The 19,857-nt window shown below is 38.4% G+C and overlaps 1 protein-coding gene across 11 annotated transcripts in view; it reads left to right on the top strand.

Annotated features, from left to right (window-relative positions):
* The first annotated feature begins 2,304 nt into the window (after positions 1-2,304).
* PPP3CB (protein phosphatase 3 catalytic subunit beta) overlaps positions 2,305-19,857 on the top strand; it is a 47,125-nt gene continuing 29,572 nt past the window's right edge. For all 11 annotated transcript variants that reach the window (XR_004241645.1, XR_004241644.1, XM_032117071.1 and 8 more), the window contains exons 1-5: positions 2,305-2,521; positions 13,096-13,296; positions 15,389-15,513; positions 17,607-17,718; positions 18,598-18,743. Coding sequence is in view for 9 of the 11 variants with exons in the window: in XM_032117071.1 (XP_031972962.1) it covers positions 2,452-2,521; positions 13,096-13,296; positions 15,389-15,513; positions 17,607-17,718; positions 18,598-18,743 (654 nt within the window). In the remaining 2 variants the exon portion in view is untranslated. The remainder of the gene's footprint in view (positions 2,522-13,095; positions 13,297-15,388; positions 15,514-17,606; positions 17,719-18,597; positions 18,744-19,857) is intronic.

Below are 19,857 nucleotides of genomic sequence, written 5' to 3'. Positions count from 1 at the left end.
TCTGACTATGTCAGCTCCTTTTACTTCACACCCCAGGGAACATGGCTGCAGGCTCCTGAGAGAAGTGAACAGTTCAAATAAGTAAGGCATCTCTCTTTCAACTGCACTTCAGGTGAGGTGAAGAGAAGATTCCTGACAACACTCAGCAAGGTCTCTGGCTCCCTGTGTGTTTGGAAATGTATGGACAAATGAATTTCTTTATAATATGGGACCCTCTGCTGTTTCATGCTGTCAGAAATTCAAACTGCATTTATTACTGGGCTCCTCTTGATTTTAAATACGAGACTGAATTCATTTCCCCTGCTCCTTGTTTCAGCAGATCTACTTTAAGCTAATGTTAAAATCAGTAGGAGCGACATTTACTTACTGCCCTTCCTGTCCTGTGCTCTCCCTGCATACTCTGAATGGATACACATCCTTGCTATTGAAGGAAATGAGTTTTTGTCCTATTTAAAAACCAGGCCCTTTAAATTGATTGTACAATGACAGACATTTGCAGAACATGTGGTATAAAGTAGTAATTCCTGCTGCTGGAAAGCTTAGCGATTAAATCCAAATAGTCATCCAGGATTTTTTCCATGACACTCTAATGTATTCCAGCTCTCTTTTTGCATGCATGCACACATTTTACTTGTGGGCATGGAATTACTAGAATTCTGTTTTTCCAAAACTTTGGAGCCTTGCAAGTGTACTAATAAATACCCCAAGGTTTTATCATTCTTATTCCCTTAAAATTTTCATTTGCTTCCTTGAATGTTTTTATGTGATGTTTCATTCAAAGTTTCTTGCTTGTACTGTCTTGGCTGTAAAATAAAAGCATGGTTAACCTGAGCACTTGTGTGACCTATCAATTTCAATGTTTTTTGCTTAAGCCAAAGAGTTTTCCATGCTCAGCATGGCAGATCCTCACTTCAGGTGTCATCCTTTCCCTTGGAGCTGAATGGGGCAAGAACCAAGACCTTGCTGGAAACCACTACTTCTGAATGGCTTTTTTTTGTTAAATTCCTGGTTTATTGTATGGAATAGATGGCACAGCTCAGTGCAAATAATGCATCTTCCTTGTTAGCTGGGATGCAAAGCAGCAACTTTTAGATAAGCCTATTTAATCAAATGGAGTATATGTGTACATGTTAAGATGTTTGCTAGATCTGGCTGGTGTGTTGGCTGATATTTAAGTGATGCAAAATCTGAAAATTTTCAGTTGGCTGATTATTGTTTGGGTTTGTTTTGCTTTGTGGGTTTTGTTTGTTTGTGAGTTTGCTTTGTTTCGTTTAAATGCAGCTCATTTCTGTGATCTCAAGTACAGTGCCAGTCCTACAGCCAACCTCCACTGGTACAACTGAGAAGACACTAAATCAGAGGAGAGGGGATGAGGTTATTAGCTGCTACAAAGGAGAGCAAGAACTACTTAGCTTTTTTCATCAGCAACGTTAATTTAATATGGAGTAGTCATAATGACCAGATAACCTTATAGTTAGTATGAGTTGTACCAATCTTTTGGCCGAGGCAAAGCCCTGTCTTAACGCCCTGCATCTGGCTGGACTTACTGCTCTGCACATCATTTGCATGGTTTGTATAGAACGTAAGGGCTGTAATCTGCTGCCTTTGCCCACACCGGGCCGTGGTGCAGAGCCTCTGCCCCCTTGTCAGCCTGCGCAGCTTTGGGGCATGTCGGGGATGAGGCGGGGCAGCTCCTGCCGCCGTACCCAGGGCCCTCCATATTCTTTGGTCCACTCTTTTTCAGCTCCAGGGGGGAACCAGAGAAGTCTGGCTGAATTATCTGGTACTGGGAGCTTGCCTCAAGCTGTGGCCAGGTTCTCACTGAGGGGGAACTTCTCTTTCCTCCTCCCTTCCTGCCGTGCTGGCGCCCGGTGATGGCACGGGCGCTGCCCCTCTCTCCGCGCTGGTTGCCTCGCCACCCCACAACATGGCTCCCACAGCTGTGCCACCCCACGGAGCTCTCCAAGGTGGCTGCCGGCCTTCGCCCGCGCGGGGTCGCTGGGGGCCGGGCCATCCGCCGCACCGCCTCCTCAGCCCCGGCCTGGCGCCCGCCCGTCCCGGGGCGGGGGTGCTCCGGCCGTCTCGCCCGCCTCTCCCTGCTGTCCGGGGCGCGCCTGGAGGCGCCGGGCCGCATTCCCCGCCCTGCCCCGCGCCCCGTCCCGGGTCGGGCGGGAGTCTCGCCGCGGTCCCGGTCGGGGCCGGGAGTTCCGCGCGCTCCCGCGGTGCCCGGCGGGCGGAGGCGCGGTGCATGCCGGGCCCGGGGCGGACCGTCCCCGCGCTGCGCCAGGAGCCGCGAGCCGCGCCCGCCGCCATGTTCCGCCGGGCCGCCGCCGCCCGGCGCCTGTAGCCGCCCCCGCCCGCCCCGCCGCGCCCCGCCAGCCGCCGGCGGAGGGGCGGACGAAGGCGCTGCCGCGCCCAGCAGCCGCCGTCGGAACCCGGCAGCACCCAGCGATGTCCGCCAAGGAGGGGAGCAAGGTGCTGCTGCTGACGCCCCACGCCACCAGCGAACGCGCCGTCAAGGGTGAGCGTCCCGCCGTCCCGCAGAGGGAGCATGGCTGCATGGCGCGGCGGGGCCGTGACCCCCGCCCGAGTGCCGGGGCCCGCCTGGGCGCGGAGAGGCGGCCCGGCCGTGGGGAGCGGTGCCCTCCACGTGCGGGCCGGGCTGCCGTGCCCGCAGGTGGGGACGGGAGCGCAGCCCGGCACCGTGCGGAGGCGTAGGATGCCCGCACGGGCGTGGGAGTACCCGGGGTCAGCTCTGCTGAAGGCGGGGGACGGAGCGGGGCGCGGGCAGGCCCGTGAGGGCGGCGGGGCCGCGGATGGCAGCGGTGGCCGGGGCCTGCGGGCCTGGCGCGTCCCGCCCGGATGCGCTGCCCGGAGCGTGTGCGGGGCTGAGCGGGGGCACCGCCGCATCCCGGCCCCTCCGCGCCCCGGCTCTGCGGGGCTTTTCCGCTGTCTGCGCAGGGGAGAGCCCTGTAATTGCAGACGCTGACAGCGCCGGGGAAGAGCGAGTGGGAAGGTGCTGCCGCTCGTTCTATTGGCTGCTGTTCTCAGGTTCTGGTTCTGATGGAGAAAAATCACCTTGATCTATTTCTTTGTGGCCTTCCCTGGTAATCTCGTGGGGAGCCGTGAAAAGTCAAACGTTATACTTCTTAGGAGAAAAAGTAAAGAATTTTATAGTAGATATATCTGTCTAAAACTAGGGTGGTCTAGCGACCAAAATGGTATAAAATAGCAAGTTCTTTTCTCTGAACCCCATGAAGTGTGTCATTTTAGTTTTTGTGAGGAGAATAATCCTTTGCAACCAGAACATCCTGAAATATGTGTGTTAGACCTAAATTGATACTTAATGGTATATCGAGTGCCTCAAAGAATTCCTAGGTTGTGTTTACTCAAGTTGCACATCATTTTATTTTGATCCCAGTGGCTTTCATATTGAACTGAATTCGGTGGTGTCAGTGTGGACAATTGCTATGGCAGGCCTGGGCTGTTGGAAATCACAGGTGTATGCAAGCAGTCTGCTTTTAAGACTGACATTCCTAGGAACACAGGGTCTGACTGAGTTCGAAGGGGTGCAGAACAGGGGGCCTTGAGAAATGAAAAGGATGCATTTGTCTTCAGCAGGTGTTAATTAAAGCCTTGGAATCCCACTGTATGTTTTGGACATTGGCATGTTTTCTAGTAAACTGGAGAGCTTTACTCGCAATAAGTTGTTACTCATTTTGAATTGCTTAACCTGTTGATTTGTTTGAACAAATTGCAAGGGTAAAAGTAGGAAATATTAAAACCAAGTCTATTGGAAACCTGTACTCATTAGTGCTACTTCAGTGTGTGGTGTTTAGACGTGCTGAATTTTTGTACCTTTACTGCAATTTTTGGTAAGAAGTTAAGTTCTTCAAACAATGTAAAAGAATTAATAGTAAGTGATCAGATACTTTAGAATGCAGTGGAAAACCTGGTGATTTCCAATCACTTAATAATTCAGCTTGTTAAATGTGACCTATGCATCTGGTTGTTTAAAATAATAGTTAAGACTTGCTTCATTCTAAGCAGAATTACTGCCCAAGCTTGCAGTATTTCTTTGAACCTGGATATTAGGATGCAGAACTGTTGTAATCAGTCTTTGATGGCTTCATCTGACATAATTACAACCAGTTCATATAGCAGCAGTTTTCTATACCTTCTGTTGACCTGTCCTATCCATCCCTATCATGCTGAATCACTGGCTTCTGGAGAAAGCCTGGCCAGTTGTGCCAAGCTGTCTGTGTTATTGATATGAAGGACAGGGTGGTTTGGTTTCCCCTCCCCCATTAGGTGCAGTGCAGTTGGAAATATTTTTTTTAGACAGTGACCCCAGAAGTGCAAGATTGCAGGTTATGTCAGTCCTAAGTGGGAGTATCTGTGCAGTTTGTTGAAACCATGCTGAAATGTGACAACTGTGTCACATCCCTCTTCACAAACAGATGCATTGCCTCTCACATACCAAGAAACATTCACCATACTCTTTCCTGTTATACAATGAATAGGTCTTTTATAATGTCTCAGATTCTTAAGAAAAGCCACAGAGAAAATGTAGTAATATTATCTGGTGTATCCGTGTATTGGTCCGTAATTCAGCTTTCGTGCTCTCTATATACTGTGTCTTCTTGGGAGAAAATATGAATTCAGGACTTAAAGCTTGCTGTTATTTGCATTATTTATCTTGATTTTATTTAAATTTTATTTTCTTTCTCTGTATCACTGGAAGAGGAGGATAAAGAACAGAATCCATTAAATTTCACAGGCTTTGAGAAATTGAATTCTTTACCACTTCTGTGTTAGCAAAAATGAGCAAGAGATGCTCACCCAAGAAGAAATTATTGAATTACTGTATCATCAGTAACTAATCTTTTCTAAGAAGGTAGGGTAATGATTAGGATGTGTCCCCCTTCATATTTTGACTTGTATATTTAGCAGCTGATGGGAAGTACAAATATGTACAAATATGTAGAGAAGTATTTGAAAGTCTATCAGGTATTAGATAGATACGTATAAAATAAACATAATAATGACTTCAAATATGCAGTCTAGCTGTGTTGTTTAGCATATCTTTCCAAGTATGAATTGTCTCATCAAAGGTCATTGGTTGCTTTTAAAGTGTATAAAAAGCTCAAATTTTCTTTTTACACCACTTAGTTAAATTTCCTAAGTACTTTGTACTTACAGAGTTTCCTATAAATTAATGGTTAGCTATGAAACCGAAACACCTTAAAGTCAGCTTTTGGCATTTGGTTCCCAAAAGGTGTCTTGTGATGAGGCTTTTGTTACTGCTTTTTTTTTTTTTTTTCCCTCTAAATAGGGATGAGAAAATGTACCTGGTTGTTCTGATTCACTGTTTACTAAAGCACCCTCTCCATCTTTGAAGGATACTTAGTGTTTTACTGTCCTGTGAAACAGAGTAGTTCCCTTTGTTATGTTCTGTCAAAATCTTTTTTCTGTAAACTGCTCTTGATACTTAAATGTTGTATCTGGTTCTTTGGGTTTGCCTTTCTTGTTGGATGACAATTGACTGACTTCAATCGGCTCACCTCACCTTTCAGCATGTGACTTTCAAGTTTTAAATTTGTCAATGTATCTTTTCTACTGAAACAACTGTTTTGCTACCTTGTAGTAAAGTACTTTTCCCTGGTAAGGATGAAGAAGTGCTTGTAAATTCACACTGTTTGATAGAGTGCTCCTGGGCATGGCAGGGATGAGCCTTCATTGCCTTTACTTTGAGGGCAAAGCATCAGGGCTTCTCTGACTCACTTGTGGGTAGTTCTACTTGGAAGTGCTCTATCCTCCCAGCATTACACTGTGGGTGTTGCTAGGCCTTGGGAAGCAATCCATGGGACCTTGTCATGCTGACCTAATGCTAAATTTGGAGATTATGTCTGTTCTTCCGGAAATGGAAGGATTCAGTATTCCTTTGTTTTGGATAAAAGTCATGGTACAGTCTGATTGGCAGACAATCATTTTAGATATTAAATGGAAGCTTATTGAAACAACTCTTTAGAGAAACCCAAAGAGATGTAACTCATATCCTTGAACAGGCTCCTAAATTAAGGTTCTGATAGCTACTTTTGAACAATTACGCCCATGTAAGGAGAAAAAGAAATCATTGCAGTATTTAAATTTATAATTCAGAGTCTGGTTTTAAAAAAAGGTAAAAGGTTAAAAGTTGACAGGCAGCATGAAGCCTGCTTTAAAAATATTATATGGCACTTATGCTGCTGGCCAGAAATTATTCTAACATCATCCAGAAAAGCAGCAGTGTATAGAGAGTATTAAAAGTTCATATTTAAAAAAAAAGAAAGAAAAATTTAAAATCACAGTTTTGTTTTGGGGGAGAGACAATGGAATGGAACTGAATTCTGCCAAGTAAGTGTTTGACTGGTCTTTTTTTGTATTAGGGGATATTTAGAGTGCTTAAATATTGAAATAATAACAAAACCCAAAAAACCCTACGCAAAAATGGAAGCCTGCTTAGATTTCAGTTGGGCAAATTGGCAGTTGAGGGCTGGGAAGGTAAGGGCAGAGCACAAAAATCTGGCAACTGCTTACATGTGTGTTTATTGTTTAAGGAACTAAGGACTCCTTCGCACATGAGTCAGTTCTTATTGCTGAATGGATCAAATAATTCTCTCATTGAAATGTAAGTGGTTTCAAAACATATCAACAAAAGAAATGTTCTCCAAAAAATATCCCAGGATCAGAAGATATTTGTCTGGTGGTTCTAAAGGAATTATTTGGGGGTTTGGGGTACAAAATTATGGGTTTATTTTCAATAGCCTGTGGCATATCTCATCTTCTGAGTCTGAGAGATGGAGCACAGCAGCATTTTCTAAAAAAATTCTAGATTGCACTGGAGAACTGTTGATCAATAAGTTTAATTTAAACAGATTCATAGCACTTGTAAGAAAGAGTGGACTAACTATATCCCTGGCAAATACAGTGTTAAAGAGGAGTTGGTACAGTTTTCATAGATGAAAATCAAGAGAAATTGTTAGAATATTTTGAAGGATCCAGTGAGCTTTTTCATCCAGGCAAAACTATTCATCAGGCATTGAAGTCTTTAAAGTAAGCAAAAGAAGAAATACCCTCTTCTGGATCAAAATTAATTAGGTGAGAAAGGATGTGAATAGGTAGTAAACTCCCATGGTGGAGAGAGGTTAACATCTGTCATCTGTGCTCTTTAAATGTGTTGACAAGTTCTTTAGAAAACAGAGTGAATGGCAAATAGTAACACTTATCCAGGACAGCAAATTTCCAGAGATGCTTCAGGAAGCTCTTGTTAGACTGAGTGCCTGGTAAAGAAGTTGTAGGAGATACTGTTCAGATAAAGACAGAGCAGACTCTACAAAGGACAGAACAATTCCTGCTTAAACATGGAAGGCAGTGAACTTGGGAAAGAAATATTAGGATCTGTATGGATAACATTCTGAAAATGTTACTGCAGTGGCAGTCAAATGGTCTGATAAGAATTCAGGGAGTATTGGATGACCAATTTAGAAAAAAGAGATTGTACCATCATGCATTATATGTATTTTGTGTTATTTGTCCATCTTGAACAACAGCATGTAATTTTGTTCCATCTTCCTGATTTTTTTGTTTATGTAAAGGTATGTTCAGAGGCACATAGTGCCTTTTGGACAGGGTGGAATGACAAAAGTGACAAGTCTCTGACTTGGAAAAGGAGTGGTTTAATAGGGGATAGAATTAGATATTTCTTACCTTATGAGTGGTATTTAATGGAAAAATTGATTAGGAAGCAACTGTAACTCTTGTCTTCCTGTGAAAAGGAGAAATGTGGTACTCAACAAAATAGAAAAGGTGTGAAATACCTTTTCGTATAACATGTGATTCAAATTGTGGAATTTGTAGCAATAAGGTGCACTGGAGGCAAAAACTATGAAAACGTCTATTCAGAATCTGGACAAAATAGCAGAAAACAGTTCTAGCAGTGGTCATGAACATGATAGTCTGGATGAAACTCCAGAGAAAATCTGTAAACCACCCTGTTTGGACAACAGAGTATGGAGAGGGAAAGATCTATTCATCCATCATTGCCAGAAGCACATTTAAGCACTTAAGTAATCTTTTGGCAAAACACAGTGTGGCCATTTTAATGGCAGGAGTATCTTTAAATACTTTTCAAACAAACAATTGTATTTTTCCTGTGAGGAACTTCCAAAAACATCAACCAAGTTAATTGAAAAACTACACAGACAGTATAAAAGATGAATGAACGCACCATGGCATGCAAGATATATCCATAGTTTCATTTGAGATTTAAAATTCTATGGAACTTTTGAGACTGCAAGTACATGATAAGTGAGGATGAAATAAATAGTACCTTCAGTGCTGTTGTAGGGTTTACGGTTTACAGGGCCCTTTTTCTTGATTCTAGAATGCTGGCTAATACAGCAGGAACCTTGCATTCAAAGAAACTTTGGGGTTTTTTTTGTAATTTGCAAGAAACTGACTTTGCTGGATCTGTGCTTCCTTGTTTGAGGTGAATAGGGTAACTTGTGGTTTTTGTCAGCTATTGATTGTAGCTTTCTGATTCCAGTAGATGCGGCTGTGTATTTGTGCTTATCTAGTATTTTCAAGGTTGCTGGTCCACAGACCATCTGTGATGTCTTTATCCTATTTCTTTTCAAATCTGTTCTGCCAGTGCAGAAGGATTATTGGATGTATTCTGTCCTTAGCAGTTATGGGTGCTTCATCTTTTCCTTCTGTAGGAATGTTGGCAGAGATGTGAAAACTCCAGGGACAGACTGAAAGATATAGTAGGTGTTAGGCTTTGTGATTCTTCTGAGTGACAGTACATAGCAATGCATTTATAAAACCAGAAGACCAGAAAAGGTGACTAAACAACAGAAACACCACAGACCACTCTGCTGTCATGATAATAAACCTGCTGACAAAATGAAGAATGCTGGCCTTTCTGTCACAGAACACCGTGGTTGTATTGATACATGGTACATTTGGTGGAGACAAACATATATACTGTTTCATGTATACCTATCACTGAAGCAACAAATTCTTTGCAAACAGAATGTCTGTGTTTAGTAACCTTAGTAATGTGAGGTGAGACTTTATCTATGAAATCAAAAACATTCTTGAAACAGAAAATGCAATCTGGGATATTGAGCGGGTTTTAACAGCCAAAACTAAATTCATGAAACATGCCGTGGGCTCCTGATGGTAGAGGAAAAATGGCTAATTTTCTGTCCCTGTGAGAGACGAAGAATTATTTAAGTTTTACGGTTATAAGAACAGAAACAATTTTGCTTATGAAAGTACAGTACCTTGTACAGTTGATCCTTGATGCTTTTTCTTACATTAGTCTAGAGGCTTTGATCTCATCTTGTTTCATGAGCCTATTCCAACAGGGTGTCTCTTGATACAAGCCAGATTTAACTGAGGTTGTTACAATTGAGCATATATATCAGCGTGGTTTAAATTTACAATATCTACATGTAAGATTTTATGAGCAGCTGCTGTTGTACTCTGTTACTAGCCAGTGTGAGACCTGCTTTGGGTCTGGAAGTAGCGTGTTTGTGTTAGTTGCCATATTGCACCTCTCAGCAGGGATTATGATATTGGATGAAGTGCCACACTAATGTAGTTTTTCTGCTTTGAACTTCTTACTACGTACTGGGAATTTATCCCTTCAGATTGGTGCTATCCTTTGAATCTCCACAGCATGCTTTATTTTAAGATATCAATGGACCCAGAGACTTGTAGAAAGTCAGTGTAGAACTAGGTTTAGAGGTTTTGCTTTCTATATTTTATTAGTACTGCAGTATAAAGGAAAGGTGCTTTTTTTCCTCTTTGTTAGTGCATATACAAGTAGTAATAAAAACCCATCAAAATATTTTTATTAACACGTCCCAAAAGCTATTCACTGCTTTTTTTCCCCAAAACTATTGTTCACATTTTTTGATCAATATATTAAAATTGTATCATCCATATATATTTCTAAAGTGAAATTGATTAATTTTGACTAGCAAGCAATGGTTTGTTGTAGAAAATCTTGTTCGTGGTTGGAAATCATGATGTGTTACATTTGTTATTAACATATACTTTTACTAATAAGATACAATCTGTTATTTTGTACTGCAGTGTGTATTACTTTAGAGATTGATCTCTAGATACTTTTCTATTGTTTAGCTTTGCTGGGAATGGAAGAAGAGAATCCTTTAATGCCCAACACCATGTTATTTCCTTAGGGTAATTCCTCTTAATTACCATTCCATTACAGTCCCGAGAGCACATATTGTGCACAAAGACTTTAAAACGTGGATTATATTTCTGTCTTGGAACACATCATGCTGCAATTCTTTTTCCTTAGGCTATAACATTCTATGACTACTTCATCAAAGGTTTAATTAAACCCATTAGTTTGCAGAAATTGTCTACATGCTTCAAAAATCATCATCCTTAACTTATTAAAAGAAGTTGTTTGTAATATTTTTCGAAGGTATGCACTCTAATACAGTGTTAACTATTGCTGGGACAAAAATTAAAGTATAAAATGGAAAGAAACAGTTTTTGTATTAAGTATTACTTTTTAGTCACTGGATGATGCAGATCGTGGCTCAAATCTTTAGCAATATTTTATTCTGCCTTCTCTGAAAATTACTCTTAAGAAATCCTTCTTGAGCAATGGGAAAATACATGTATTGTGTGAAAAGGATTTTGTTAAACTCTGAGGAACTAGTTTTAAGACTTCATACTTCATTTTTTCATGAGGCAAATATAACTTTAGAGATGCTTAATTACTTCTCATACCACAGTCGTGGGCTTTGGACATTATGGGTAATGAACCCCCAGATACAGAGTTTTAAATTTGAGTCTTCATAAGTATATTAATTCAAATAATTTGACACTGGATTAAAACAGCTGGTTTTTTAGCCTCCCAGAAAATATAGCTTGATAGAGAAACTCAAAGCTATAGTTTGTTAAAATAGATATTTTTGTGCTAATCAGATCTGAAATGCGTTAAGTAGATATAAGGACTTTATTAAGAGAAGAAAATTTCATTTACCACGGACTTAGAACCTCTGAAATATCTGAACTGTCATAAGAAAGGGGTCTTTCTGAATTCTGCAGCCACTGGTAGTTGTAGTAAGTCAGTAATGATTTGCACTTTAGAAAATGAAGAACAGGTGGTCACCTCAACAGACCATTCTCTGCCACACCCTCTATCTACCCCAAGAAAACTCCAAAAAGAACAAACAGTCATCTTTCACCTAAGTAGATCTGAATAATACTAGGATTAATGAAGCACAGTTCTTAGAAAACTGTGTCTTGGAGGTGACTGACTTTGGTTCTGGGTAGGTGTGTGAGATCTCTAATGCGTTTGAAACGATTAAAGCAGGAGAAATCTCCTTTGTGAGTTGTCTGGTCTCTCCTAAAAGGACGAACTCAACTTTGAGTTGCTGAAGGCAGTTGTGGGCCCACAAATAATATATTAAAAAAAGTGGGGCAAGAAAGAGCCTAAAACTAATTTATGTACAGATTGATATAAACTTCCAGATAATGTAAAAAATAACATTAAGAGAATCTGAAGGTTGCAAAGTTAAGTTCAGAAAAGCAGTGAATATTATAACTGATGCTTGCATGGTTATAATTAAATTATTTTTAAAAATTAGATAGATTTATTTTGTTGGAATAATTAATTTCTCTTTTCAGAGCTAGATTTATGTTTTTAAACAATTGTGCATAAAATGGAAGTGATTCTTTTGATAACTAAGTTAAGTTTATTAACATTTGGACTACATGGAATTTTAACATTTCTGAGTGAAATTTGAATTACTGGTAGAGGGGACTGAAGGAAAAGCATGTAATTTCTCTTTTGTTAATCAAATACTTTATGTCCACAAAAAAGTGGTGAATTTGTTCTACACTGTGTAAAGGCACATTTTTCAGCTTCTTCCTACCTAGAAAGTTTTATAAGAGGAATAGTAGACATATCTCTAGTTTATTTTCTAGACTAATTTAATTTCAGTGAATATATGTCTGATTTATGCATCAGTTGTTTTATTGATAGATTTTTATTATTTCATGAAAGAGAAGGGTAGCAATGTGTTACTAGTAATCTAGAAATCGACTTCATGAAGTTAGTGAATGTTTCAGTACCTAAGCATTGATTTTTGGAATGTAAAGTTTGACTTCAGAGAGTAAGAAAATAAGTATGAATAATCTATCTACAAGTGTGTTCATACTACTAGTTCTTATCTTTGAATACATGTGCTCCTCCCATTTTTCTCTTTTAACATACAGTATTTAAATGGCAAGAAACAGAATGGTTTTGCTTCTGTTTTAGTTCATTCTTTCAACAGTAGTTATGCTTGAGGAGAGGACAGGGTCAGATTAGTTTTATTTCCTGTAACATCCTGAGTGCCATGGTACTGCTTAGTGGCAGTTTTGAAGTATCCTCTTTTTCCATAGCTCACATGCGTATTTCACTTGTGCAGTAACTGAGCTGCTGCCAACTGCCAAACGTGCTGTCTGGGCAGCTGCTGAGCCTGCTTGGGTCCCCAGCCACTGCCTGCTGGCTCCTTTTATTTCTAGTCTTTTGAACAGTATTGGATCCTTTTCTTGCTAGCTTTGCATTTGTTTTGGTGGTTGCGTTGTTTGGTTGAGGGTTTTTGGTGGGTTTTTTTCTTCTGAGGCTTCAATGATGGGATAATTTTTAATGCTTTTGAAAGTCCGAGTGGCTATTACATGGATAATCCTGCATCATCAGTACTTCATGGGTCCTTCAGGGAATGGTGGTATATTGGAAAGAGATTATTTCACTTTGCAAAGTCAGTTTTGACTCTTCCAGATACTGTACATATTACTGTGCCTTCTAACTACATTTTATAGTTTCTACAACCTTATTTTTTAAAATATATACACAGCACTGCTCTGTCCAGATTTTAATGATGTCATAAAATTGGTTGGTGAAAAGACAAGTTCGCTACTTGGGATAGCAGCTATTCCGTGATAGATCCCTTTTCCTAGATGGACTGTATTTTTAAAATAGCATTGTTGTGATTGCCATTTATTCTTTTTAAATTTTAGCTGTCCCTTTTCCACCAACACATCGCTTGACGTCTGAAGAAGTATTTGACACAGATGGAAGACCAAGGGTTGACATTCTGAAGAACCACTTGATAAAGGAAGGTCGAGTGGATGAAGAAATTGCACTTAGAATCATCAATGAGGGTGCTGCAATATTACGGAGGGAAAAAACTATGATAGAAGTTGAAGCTCCAATTACAGGTAATATTTCTAGGTAATTTCATACATAATTAAATTTGAAAAAAATTTGAAAAGATTTTTTCAGTAGTAGAATTTGTCTTAAAATTGCTAAATTAAAATTTCTCTGTTAGTCATATTGAATTATCCCTCACAACTGCATTTGCCTAACAGTCTGCACATTGTTTTGCAAAATGAAGGCATTAAACCTATTGAAAAAGCTAGTAGGATTGGTATTAAAATTGGGAAAAAAGAAGGAAGTAGTTAAATGCTGTTAAAATATGGATTTCTAATTCCTGCAATATTATACGTAGGAATAAAGGCATCTACCTGAACTCAGGATAATCCTGAAATCTAAATATGTGAAGAGAAGCTAATTATTGTGGTTTGAAACAAATACTGTCAACTGGGATTCTTAGTAAAAAATACACCTTCATATTCATCTATAAGTGAGACTGGTGATTGCATGTAAAACCACGTTCTTGTGAGAGTAGTGGTACTGATAAAGATTGTTTTAGCATCTTTGACACTAGGGCCAGATCCACTGGGATACAAAACTGACTTTTAGGGTTTTCTTGAGTATTTTCATAGTTTGAACAGCTCTATTTCTGTTTGACCTGGTGAAAGGTGGAATTTGGTGTCCGTTAATACTTTTATTTATAAACAATCTAGACTCAGAGACAGTAGTTTATGTTGCATGTCTGTTATTTATGATTATGAAAGTAGATTTGCTTTTTATGTTCAAATTGGATTTTCTTTCATCTGAATGTGTTTTCTTCTAAATGGATTTATATAAAATTAGTGTCTGAAAGCTTCTTTTAGGGCATCAGCTTGCTATTTGTTAGTATTGGGTAAATGGAAACTTTACATCAGCACATCATTATTATTGCTGACATTTAAAAAAAAAAGAATGATTGAAATGCTACTAACTACTAAGTGGCTGAATGAGCTCAGAGTCCTTTGAAGTTCCAGATAAACTCAAAACTAAAGTTTGTTTAGCATTTTTATATTTCTGTTTGTACAGGTAATTGGTATATTGGCAACTTAAAAAGGAGGGAAGTTCTTTCAGTGGTTGAGTAGAAGTCATAATGAAAGAGACATAAAAGAGTGCACATTCTATTTAGTCTCATATTTTGTAGGCTGTGATGACAAATGGTCTGCTCAAAGAGAATAACAACCTTTAAAATGTGGTGTGCCATATCCAGTATTTCTTTCCAGAATTAGGACAACTTTCTTTCCTTCAAAAATTTTACTGATTAACTCTAAGAAGTCCGAAGATGCTATTTATCAGTTGATCAGTGACATTTTGCTTCAATGAAAGGCATAGTCTCTCAAATTCCTGTTAATTGTTGCCAGTGACACATTATGCAGAAGTGAGAAGGCAGATCCTGACTTCCATTGAACTGGGAACTCCTGTGGGAAAGAGGAGATAGGAGCAGTTGTCTCTTCCATGCATTTTTTAATTACTTTTTTTAAAACTGTGAGGTGATCTGGTTTTGCTGTACGCTCCTTAAAGACTTCCCATCTGCTGCTATCTTTGGCACTTCTGCCTTCAGTTGCTGACCACTGGTCTTGTCCTATCTCATATTCTAAAAGCACAAGAAAAATCCACTGTTGAAATAGTGAACGTGGTTATTTGAAGGAGAAGAGTAAGGAGAAGATACGATTTTATTAAAAGGTATGTTAGTCTGACTCAGAAACAAAAGCACTCTCCCTGCTTTTTTCAAGTTCACATGGAATCAGCAGATTGTTGCGAAGCAGCAGGCATTTTCAAATACATGTACCAAGGAGATTTTGCAAAGATACCTAAGGAGCTGGGGAGGACATTAAAGAGGTGCTGACAGCTTTCAAGACCTCAATGCTCAGTGCATTAAATGTGTTAGAAAAATACCCCCCAGTCGCCTGGACTCAAATAGAGCTATCATCAGCATTGTCACAGGTAGTGAAGACAGCATTTTAATGAAAAGCAAAGGGGGAACCTTCAAAAATTTCTGTTATTCCTGCTTTATACCTGCCTTTCCTCTTAATTAGAAGTACTTTGTGGCTGTTAACTATAACTTAGTAACTTTTCTGTTAGATATTTTTAAATTAATTCGAACAAAATTTTTGCTTGCAGTGTGTGGTGATATTCATGGCCAGTTCTTTGATCTAATGAAGCTGTTTGAAGTGGGAGGATCACCTGCTAACACAAGATACCTCTTCCTCGGTGACTATGTAGACAGAGGTTATTTTAGTATAGAGGTAACTGAATATATTAATCTGTTTTGTCCTAGTTTTTGTATAAGCACGCTTTCACTTAGGTTTTCGAATGAAATTTTAGGTCTGCTTTAACATGTGAATGTGTTCTTCCTTGCTGTGCCTTCTCCTGTGACAAAGGCCTGTTTACAGCAGGATGTTGACCAGTTGTTCGGACTGTCCTGTTGAAATCGCCAGACTTACTCATTTTTTCTCCTCTTTCTCTAGCTAATTTTCTAAAAGTTGAATTCTGTAACATTATTACACATAATGCTGCTTCTCTGGTAATATGTTTGTGTGTTTTCGGAGAACAGGTTAGTCGTGAGTTTTTAAATTTATCATTTGTAATATTATTATCTGTTTAATATTATTAGCTGTTTGTTTTTATAAAAGAAACTAGTTTTATTTATATAATCAAATGTTTTTTAATAATTATTAATACTTTTCTTTACTAAAATTCTTAGAGCAAATACAGATATTTCCTAAGGATGACCTGTGTTTCTGCCATTAATTTTTCAGTTACTTTGAATTCAAATAATTTTTTTAATTTTCAGCATGTTTATTAAGTATGCTACATTTCAAAGATACTCACTTATCCACATCGATTAGTTTCAGAGCATGGTTTTTAAGTTAAGTGTTCTTCTGGAACCAGCCTGGGAAGTGCCTCAGCTTGGGATCTCTTCATAGATACCAACTCTAATGGAATGGCATATCATTTGAAATAGTGTCGTGCACGGTGTATTTTCTCTAATTTCTCTATTAAAATGTTGCGCTTCAAATAACGTGTGGGTGTGTGCTGTGAAAGGCATGCACAATGCATTTTGGGGTTGTTAGAGATGGTAGCCAAACAGGAGATGTAGCAAGAATGATTGCTTCAAAGTCATCTTTAAGGAAAAATTTCGATAGACATTCCCTATTTATTAGTTTGATCTTCTTCGCCTGTTCATGATGATTACAAATAATGTAATTGTCCTAGAAAAAGGCATTTACATAGCAACTCTCTATGTTAATATATCAAAACCTGGTATGAAAGCTTTTCACTGTTACACTTAAAAAAACTTCTGAGCAATGATTGCTTTTGCATATTTTTACGAAGAAGATAAAAATTCAGTAAATAGTTTAGCAATACTTCACAATAAAAATCTTTGATGTGTTTCTCAGTGTTTGCAGTGGTTTTTTGCAGTGTTCATTTGTTTTCTTTTTTCCTTCATGTACTCTGGTATTCTGTGCAAAATGTCTTTGAAGAATGGTAGCTTTGGGGTACTGGTATTGATTAAGAACAACAATAATAACAGCTTGCAGGTGACTTCAGTGAAGTCCAAAACTTCTGGGGTTTTGAGATTTCTGTGCTCAGTTAGAAAGACAAGAATTAGATTTGAAATTTATGAAATACGTTTTGGGCGTTCAGGACTGCTGGGTGGTAACAGGCTATAAACTGAAATAATTGTGCATGTTCTTAGCTCTGTCTTTTTGAGGGTTTGCTGCTGTTGTTGCAGTAATAATGATAGATAGAAAATCACTGTAATTCTTTGACTTTGCTGCTTGTACACTGAAAAAGCAATCAGATTTCCCAGTGTTTGGGGAAGGGATGATTTACTCTGTCCAGTTGAAGTTTAAAAGTTGTATCCAAATGATGTAGGTAACCTTAAGGGAAGTGATTTTGTCAGGTTGTTTTTTTTTTTTTTTTTTTTTTTACAGTCTCATTAATAAATGTCTGCTTTTCTTCTTATGCCAGTGTTTAGAATCATATATAAAATCAGATTTTAGGCAGAAACACATACAGTATTAGTCTAGATGAAAGTGTTCTACAGTTTAATTCTGCTGAGTTTATTTTATTATTGAATATCCAGCAAATATAAGTATTTTTTCAGCATTCTGTATGGCTATTATTAGGAAAAGTAATAAACAATTTGCCTAACTCATGTCCAGAACTGGACTCGGGGAAATAGTGCCATTTTAAAATGACACATTAAGCAATAGTGACACAAAAAGCAGTGCTTTTTGAAACTGTTAACATCCTTACTCAGTGTTCCTCAGTAATAATTTCTAAAGTTCTCATAAACTAGTGTATTTTACTGCATATCCTGTTTTTTCAACAGTGCGTGCTGTACTTATGGGTCCTGAAAATTCTTTACCCAAGCACATTGTTTCTTTTGAGAGGCAACCATGAATGCAGACACCTAACAGAGTATTTTACCTTTAAGCAAGAATGTAAGTACTGTCTAAGAATATAAAATTAGCTTACTTCCAACCTGCTGATCTATAGTCTGTCATTGTGCTTGAGAGATGTTTGTCCCTTAGTTAATTAAGGCATTACAAACATCTGGAGGCCCCCATTGACTTCTGTAGAATTGCTTGCAGTTCAGTGTGGCCTTGGAGTGCAAGAAGACAGCTGGCTGTAAATATACATTATTGAGTAAATTTTGATATAACAATCTTGATTTTAAAATCCTGGAGAGGAAGATAATTTTGCTGTGTTGGCTGTAGTCAGGAGTGCAGAGTAATTTGCTGAGCAGCATTGTGAAGCTAGCAAAAATCCCTACTGCGGGGTAATTTTTCCATTTGGAGGATTGATTTCAGCTATACTAGTAAGATAACTCTTTGGTGATGTAAGCTGTCTCTCCATTTGAAGGCTTGTGTAACTATAGATCCAGTGATAAATGGATCATTTGGCCTGGTAAAACCCCCTTTGGTGTAGGTAAAAATGGTGTAATCTATAATCAGTTCTTAGCTTTTCATTGTAAATGAGAATTCACAAATTTCTCAGTAGTATTTTATACTGAAGTATGCTGTATAATTGTATTAAAATATTAAATAATTCAGTGTTTGTTTTTTTAAATAAAAATAGTTTCTCCACAGTTGAGATAACAGAAGAAGTGAAAGCAGTTTATAGTTCTGCAAGAAAATAAGTCTTAGAAATGTGCTTGCTGTTGTGGTGTGTGGAAGTGCTCATTTAAACCCCAAAATACTCATTGTTTTGGGGCTTTTTTAAGCATTCACTTTGATATATGTTCTTATAACTATGATCCACTAGATTACTTCATCCATATATTATGGATTTTATAATGATTTCTGTTTTCTTTCCTGCAGGTAAAATAAAGTACTCTGAAAGAGTCTATGATGCTTGTATGGAAGCTTTTGATTGTCTCCCTCTTGCTGCTCTCTTAAATCAACAGTTTCTTTGTGTCCATGGTGGACTTTCACCAGAAATTAATACACTAGATGACATTAGGAGAGTGAGTATTTTGTGTATTTGAAAATAAGCAGAAATAGAGATATTTATATAATGTTATACAAAATCATCTTTATGAAGTTGTCAGTATATTTTCTGTTCTTGTCTCTTGTTGAAGTGTAAATCCGGAACTGAAATGTACGCTAAGTAGTATCATAATTAAAAACTCATAGATTATCTAGTGCATTTTTCATTAGTAGGCTTCATTGGGACAGGCTGGGACTGTTACAAAACACAACAAAAAGGAACCCTCAAAATCCCCACGTAGTTTTCTGAGACAGGTATTACATGTGAAGAGTTTCATATCCAATCAAAGCAATCCACTGTATTTCTTTCCAGATAAGAGCTAGTGTTCTCATGGCTTCCAGGAGAGAATTTGTTGAAATTAATTGTAGTCTTAGAATTGTTTACTATATCTAACATCATATTTCAATTATTCTCGAATTTCTTTGAAAAAATTTTTACTGTCTTAGATATATGGATTTTAGTTTTGACAAAGTGAGACATTGCAGTATTTAGTAGAAATTCAGATTGCTGTTTAAAATGGCAAATTTGGTAGGCATTTGAGTAACAGTTGAGTACTTCTCACTGTGGTAAATGTGCTGAGCATATTCATAAGAAGAATTTAAAAAGTTTTTTAAAAATTATACAATGGAAATACTAAGTAGTGATGTGCAATTTAAAGGGCAGAAGATTGTGATGACATGAGGTATCTGTTTCTAATAACATGCTTTCTACTTGCATGGATGACTTGTCAGGTGGAGATTGCCTCAGATGGGAATTTTCAAAGTCCATTGCTTTCCTTTTTGCATACTCCTTTTAGACTTCTTTAAGTTAACTTAGCTGACATCTTGACTGCCGCATTTGGAAATCAAAACCATTCCTGTTGTTTAGGAACAGCTAAAATGTAGATTATTTCAGCTTAAAATATACATAGGTAGTTCTAAGAAAGCTTTGGGATTCTAGGTAAGGATGGAAGAAAAAATGTGGTTTATCCACCTATGGAAGATGGTACATGGGGGCCTATTTGTAAAAAAATCTAAATGTCAGAGAGAAAGTAAAAGCATGCTCCTAAATTGCTTTTATAGTGTATAAAAGTATATATTGACAGCCTATTT

Source organism: Corvus moneduloides, chromosome 8 (assembly GCF_009650955.1).
Source record: "Corvus moneduloides isolate bCorMon1 chromosome 8, bCorMon1.pri, whole genome shotgun sequence".
Taxonomy (NCBI): domain Eukaryota; kingdom Metazoa; phylum Chordata; class Aves; order Passeriformes; family Corvidae; genus Corvus; species Corvus moneduloides.
This window is presented reverse-complemented; position numbering and strand designations above follow the sequence as displayed.